The sequence below is a fragment of the Lepeophtheirus salmonis genome, chromosome Z (assembly GCF_016086655.4).
Source record: "Lepeophtheirus salmonis chromosome Z, UVic_Lsal_1.4, whole genome shotgun sequence".
Lineage (NCBI taxonomy): Eukaryota > Metazoa > Arthropoda > Copepoda > Siphonostomatoida > Caligidae > Lepeophtheirus > Lepeophtheirus salmonis.
In genome coordinates, this window is record NC_092584.1 from 21,140,276 (window position 1) to 21,147,815 (window position 7,540).

The 7,540-nt window shown below is 31.3% G+C and overlaps 1 protein-coding gene across 1 annotated transcript; it reads right to left on the reverse strand.

Annotated features, from left to right (window-relative positions):
* Positions 1-274: 274 nt before the first annotated feature.
* Positions 275-773, reverse strand: LOC121130166 (mitochondrial import inner membrane translocase subunit Tim22). The gene is given in 3 exon segments (XM_071893743.1): positions 275-318; positions 321-500; positions 503-773. Coding segments are annotated over 3 exon segments (495 nt in total).
* Between the last annotated feature and the right edge of the window lie 6,767 nt (positions 774-7,540).

Genomic DNA, 7,540 nt, shown 5'->3' on the forward strand with positions numbered 1-7,540 from the left:
GGTACTTGAAACGGGATCTGGCATTCTTATTCGCCTTTTAAAAAACCTCAAATTTTAAAGCACACTCCAAAAAATAAATATGAGAATATATAATTTAATGAGTAATAATAAATGATTTGGTTTTTATCTATCAGTTAAATATCAATATAATATGCAATTAATGTACATATATATCACTATGACTAAAACTTAGCATAAATTCAACTCGTTTCAATCATTTGACAATAATAAACTAATACAAAAACTGAGAGATATGCTCATAGTGATAATTATTTCAGCTTTCATGCATAAAATCATCAATAGCCAAGGAGAAAGCCAAAAACCACAGCCTCCCCAAAGAACTCCAATGGGGCCTGCTCGCAGTCCCAGAGCTCCCCCGGTAGAATATACAGTATTACTCAAATCTGACATTCCCCGATAGGACTCAATTGCACACTTTGCGGTGGCAAACACAAGTCCAACAATAGTCAAGTTCATGGCTCATATCAATGAGTGTCTTTAATTTGAACAAGTGCTTGATGAAGAGCCATATTAGAGCTTAAGAGTCCAAGAAAGGCCCTAAGTGCACTTCCTACTACAAAGCACATAGAGCTTTGAAATATACAAGATTCCATAGAATGCTGGGTATATACTTCTTGTTTATCATGGACACGAGCTATTCCAGAATATTGTGGCAATAGGAAATTTGGGTAGGGACGTGTGTTGTTCCCAATCAGATACTTGGAAATGGAATCGAACTCGGACAGAGTGAAAGGAGTGTTCTTTGAGGACATGCCAGATAATATGAAAATGCCTTAAATTAGAAATGACTTTTTAGTAATATTGTCAAATCCAAAATAAAGAAGATAAATTGTCAAATAAAATGATTCTATTTAATAGTTTATTGAAGAACTCCAGACTTGGGCATTTGTGCCATTGCAGTCTTATTGGCAATAACTTGAAATTCTTGGAACTGGGTATAAGATCCTTTGATTCATTTTGAAATACTTTTCCGAATAGTTGGATCATCACTGTTCGTGACCTTTCGTGGTGTGAAATCCCGAACATAGTCTCTAATACTAACCTCACTCAATTGATTGTAATTCCCTTAAAAAAGTCTTGAAAACTTTCACTTGATTCTTGGTTTATGATGTGTACTACTAATTGGTGGATCCAATAGTTATGGGCACTACAAGAAAAACATGGACGTTTAATTCAGAGCAACATTGCATGCATTTATTTATGACTCAATTATGAGTGGAGGTTTAATCAAGAAAAAAAAAAAACTGCAACTTTTTTCTAAAAGTAAAGTCAAAAAATAAAATCAGATACTTTTTTTTAAAAAAATAAAACGTCATTCCACAAAAAACCATAAAATAACTTTTAGGGAAAATTGAAAAAACCATACCTTTTTGGAGCAAATAAAGGGATTTAATTTTTTAGTTCAAAAAATAGGATTTATTAGAAAAAATTTCACCACCAAAAACAAAAAAAAACCTAGAACTGACCCGTAATAAAATCATTTAGCAAACATTCGGATGTGTTATTTAGTTATCAAACGCCTTTATACGTCCTCAACGTGCTATTTTTGATGATTAAAAGATGAATTTCAAATTAAATACACGAAATTTGGAGTTTTTTTGGAAAATTTGGTCATTTTAAGCCATTTTTGACTTGAATTTCAGGAAAAAAGCTTCAAATTGCGATATTTCTTTGCTCAAACGCCTTTATACGTCCTCAAAGTGCTATATTTGATGATTAAAAGATGAAGTATGTTTACCTAAGCATGTCATCACGATGTACGCATTCTCCAATAAAGTAATCCTTTTCAATAATCAAAGAGTATATTTTGTAAAGTCAGGCAGCTTGATGCGTGACAGGGATTCACAACATTTTAATATTTTTATTGAGACTCTCTGCTTAGTTATATATGCACATTGTAAATCTTATATACCCACAATTTGAAAGAAGAAATTCATATCAATTTGATGGAAAATTTGTCAATACATAAAATGAATAAATTTTATGTATGGTATATAAGGCATGACTCAGCAGTTATGAGTTTCTCCAATTAGGAATGGTCCTTAGTTATTTATCAGGAATAGTTATTTTTTATTCATTTAATAATGGGTGTATTGGTCTATTGAATTATAAATCTATGAAAAAATAAGATACATATAACTTTTGTTCGCTCCCATATTTTTATGAGAAGGAAAGAAAGAACAACAGACGCACGGTACCGAAGAGTCCATTGAAATCTGAGTACTTACTATTTCAATACTAAATGAAGGTTGAATGATGGATATTAATACATATGTCGATATATATAAACAATTAGTTACAAAACAAAACAAATCTGAGCTGTCTAGCTTAGGTGCAAGTCGAGAAAATGACACTTGAGCGTGATGGACGAATTTTCATTTGCGTACTCCAAGTAGTTGGCCGCCTCCATGACCGCAGTCTACGCCGTCGGCATGTCCGAAACGTTAGAGAAGAAGAAGGGTTCTGTCAAAAAGGGCACATTGGGCACGGAGGATAATCAAGTCAAGTCCATGAGGGCCCATAAAAGAGATCTTGGGGATTCACACCAAATTGTCCAGAGAGCTTTCAAAAAAAACTTGTGGAATTAAACTTGTGAGGGTGGAGAGACCACTTTTGACACCAGAAATGAATCCCTTCCGTTGCAAGACACTTTTGAATGAGTTTTTAGAGTTTTTTTATTTTTTTTAACCTCATTTTTACAATTTTGGCCCCAAGATCCCTGATGACAACCCCCTTAATATACCTTTTGGATGCATGTCGAGGAGAAAGCCTATAGTGTCCGTCATCCAAATACCAATCCCATCAAAGCCACTGGCAGCCAGCACTGGGACGCCATGGCAGACGACTACATCCTCAATGGGTGCCAGGACTTCTGCTGCCTCCTGGAACCCATCATTGCCACTTAGGGCGACTACATTCATTATTAAGAGAGCTCAGGCATACATCCATTTAAAGTATTCATTTTGTTGGTTCATTGATTTATAAATGTATGAAAGAATGAGATTTATATACCTTTCCTTTGCCCTTTGCAAATAAGAGTCCCATATTTTTATGAAGAAGAAGGGAGGAACAACAGACACACGGTACATAAAATAGTAAATAAATTAGAAATAGAAAGCTTCCTCAATCATATCAATAAAAAGAAGACAAATACCAAAGTTCATATCTTTGCTTCCAACTCCGTCTTCGTAAAAAATATAATGGATCCTTTTTTTACGTGATGGTGTCATCAATTCCATTGATGCCTTTTATATCTAATTCACGCTGAAATCTTTTGCCAGATTCTAACATGGCCACCGCATAGAATGAAACCGCTTCAACTCATCACCTTGGGAAACATTTAAACATTTTGTGGTCAGCCATAGGCCAATTTTTTTAGTTTTCCTAACTGGCGCTCATACAAATTACAGTTTTGGATAGAACCGTCAGTTTTTCCCTATTCTTCCATAATAAAAAAACTTTACAAATTAATGGCCCTTACGAAGCATTCAAAATGTTAAAACTGTAGAAGATCTCGAAAAATGTCATGGACCGTTAGCAGAGATGAAAAAATGTTCAAAACACTATATCTGAGCCAATAATACGGCGTTCGACAAGTTATCTCCACCTTGTATATATCTTATTTCAGATCCTTGTGATAGAGTAAGAGATCAAGTTCGTGCAAAATAGTCTCAAATACTAGGACTGAAAAGTTTCCCACATAATAAAAATAACAGACATTTTTTCTAATGATTTTTTTTAATGCTCCAAAATCTGTAACCCGCCCAAATATTATTCGGCGTTTATCTCGGCAATATAATTAGTAACGAAGTTGAGTGCCTCTTCATTTGACGAAAATATTTGCAGTCCACTGTTTGGACTGTACTTTTGTTTTGGGTGTTTAATGGGAAATGGACTTTTCATTTAATGTAATTAATTGGCACCAAAACTCCGATTGATTGTGCCTAAACTGTGACAAAAGAGTTTAATCGAATTAGTCCATTTTCATACAAACACTCACATCAATTTACTCAAACAACTGTTACATTTCAAACACGCCTAAAAATGCCTGAAAAAGTGTTGAGTAACTATCAACAGATGCTACATAGATAATACTAGCCTTTATTTACGAGTCCTGCTATCTTCACAATGAGATCAGAGACTTTTCATACCAACCCTCGTATATTTTCTTAATTTTGTCGCCAGCAGAAAAATTGTTCTGCTAAAACAATTTTGGGGGCATTCTTTAAGGGGTTTCCATCATAAACCAAGATGAACACTGTTTTTTGTAAAAAGTGGTACAAGAAACCACAGCGTATTTATATATTACTTGAGTGTGCAGCTCTTTGACCACCTTTTAATTTGTTCAATTGTTCATTTGGGGAAATCTTATTTGCAGGAAAAGTTAGTTTTTTTTTTAAACTCTGAAATCCCTTAAAAAATGTCATTCCTAATGCTGATTTCACCAAGTTGCAGATATATGTGTAATATCTCAAACCGACTAAAAGAGCAATACTTATCCATAATTAAAACATTATAACCGAATATAATATCTTATTAGGCTTAATATGTTAAAATTTAATTAAGTTTTAGATGAGTTTATCTTTTACATAATGCTGAGTGATTATTTGAAAATTGTAGAAGAATGTTGGGGAAAAAAATGGTGCTTGTATATGAAAAATGATTGCATATCTAATTTCTATATATTTTCTTGATAAATGAATGCTATTGATTGCTTCTTCGTAGTGAATGATTACTTGGTTTTCTTTCAATAATGATAAAAAATTATTTTATATCAGTAATGCTGTATAAGATCTTTTAAATGTAGGTAAATGCCTATTGCAGGATATAATATATAAAAACTTCCGTTAGTGAACTGGAATATTTTACAACCTAAGATTTATAAAAATATTTTTATTCCTTTGAATCTACATTTTATCCGCAATTTTCAGTATACTCCTAATACATCAAATCTTATTGTTTGTAATTCTCTATTTATCTTGATAACGCCTTGAGTAAGATTGATTCGTACATTGAGTAATTTCTAATCAAGGTTTAAGGAATATAATTAACTGGTTTGCTTAAAAGTCTTTCTTTTTGATTTCTTTGATTTTTAATTTTTTCATCGTGAAGACGTTACTTTTATTGTATGACAAAACCTTTCTTTCAAGAAGAAACCTAAAAATGCCCTCACATCATCTGGGAGTTAGACAATAAACTAAATCATACCAACTGTCTTTTAAGTAACCCTGGAATATTACTAAGATATTATTTATTTACATTTTTTTTTAATTGAACTACATAGATGAGTAAATATCTTTTACTCCCCAAGATTTATAAATATACTTCTTATTCCATTGAATCTACATTTTATCCTCAATACTTTTCAATATGCACCTTAAACGTCAAATCTGCTTGTATGCACCTTTTCATGTAGATAATGCCTCCTTTAGGCTTTATTTGTGTATTTAGCTATTTTTAGATTATATTTCATTAATTTAGTTAACTGTTTCGCTTAGAATTGTTTCTTTGTATTTAATTTTGCCGCGAATATTCATTTTTCCAACTGATAATTTTACCTTCTACAGAATTTGCTGTATGACATTTTCATCGACTTTTAATATTTTCGGTTCGAACTTTACTTTTATATTTTGAACAGATTAATTATATACCTGGGAAACGAAGAAAAGAAGAAAATAGTGGTGAATTAATTATTAATTAGTAATAAAGGAGAAATAGTCAATGAGTTCTAACATTTCTGGAGGAACAAGTCTGAATAATGCACCCTGTTGTTTTGAAAAACATCATTTTTGATGTGAAATTCTTTTAGATCAGCTCATTTAAACTTTGTACAATTATAAGGCATTCATATTTGTCGTAATTGGGATGTTATATCATCATCACGAGGTATTTAAAACAAGCTTTCCATTTTGGGAATATCTTTGAAATCCCAAAATAGAATACAAGAAAATACAATTCAAAATCAAAGAGGAAGAGAAAAAACTATATGATTTATGAATCAATGGTTGATAAATCAAAAGTCCTTGCACTTTACACAAGTTAAATGAATACTACTATATACAAGTACATAATGAAGTATGCAGTACGTTTTCATTACGAAAGCAAAGGTGAGTTTATTAAATATTTTTGATTGTTACTTTTATATAAGAATATATTTAAATTTTTAATATCAAAAATATTTAATAAACTCACCTTTGCTTTAGTAATATAAAAGTACCAAACTATGGATAAATAATCAAATTATCTTTACCGTAAAGTTCGAAACAATAGAATAGAACAGAAGCAAGCGGCGAAATTATCATGCAGCAAATTTTATTCAATGCAAAATTACTAGCGGCAAAATTACAGATCACAATTTTCCTTTAAGGTATAGGATGTCTTTTTCGATTTTCCTTAAAATTTGGAGCTCATACTAACTTATTCTAATTAGATGATAGTAGCACTATTGCAATTTTGAAAACAAATAGCAACTAAATGTTTGCTTTGATTACAAAAAAACTGTAAATGCTAGGAACAATTATACTAAATATTATGTTTAAAAAAATGGTTAACAAAATAAAAATTGAATTCAAATGGATAGGAAAAATCCCTTAAATTGATACTTTATATGAATTAAAATATAGTCAGTCTCATTAAGTCCCTTAAATCAAGATTCTACTGTTTTTAATTGATATTTTAGACTGATTTATATGAATGATCCATGAATCATTATTAAACATAGATAAATCGTCAAAGTGTCAACGTAACTTGTACTAACACAAGGCTTGAAAAGTCCTGAGACTTCACACATAGATGGAGATATTTTTTTATTCACATAATTCTTCGTTAGTATCATCCTTCAAAAGACAGCTGTCAAAACTATATCCTATTCATAATGGAGCACTTTATACACATAACGATAACGATAGAGACTAACTTTGATTCATAAATCAAGCTAAAATATGGTTTTTTCATAATAATTTATTAATTAAACAAGTAAATTATATGTTTTTATGTCCAAAATCAAGTCTAGTAGTACTTGATGTGCTTGTTACTAATCTATAATTATCTCCGCAAACAAAGTCAAGGTTATGTCTCGGTGTGTTTGTTTATCAACAGGGTTACGTTAAATTCAAGGTCACAATAATTAGAGAAAATATTCCCAAGTACTGATTCTAGTTTTCTGTTTTTTTCATATTCCCTCTGGGTGTTTAGAATTTTTGAGTATTTTAAACCTATTTATAGGGGTTCTAACCAACTTTTAAGCAAGAACAAAAATCCTTCATCTTCAAAAAATGTAATGTATTTATTGTAAAATGTTACGTCAATATCAAATAGGATGTCATTTTTGATATGACACCATCCAATCCTGATAAAAAGGAAATTTAGGTGCTTTGTACAAAAAGGAATAACGCCTCGGTTTTCAAATGGGGTACTCTCCATAAGTTTGCTGGTACGTAATACTTTTTCTATCTATCTCAAAATTTTGTGACAACAACAGCAGAATGTTCAAATCGTAACCTTTAAATGATAATAAAAT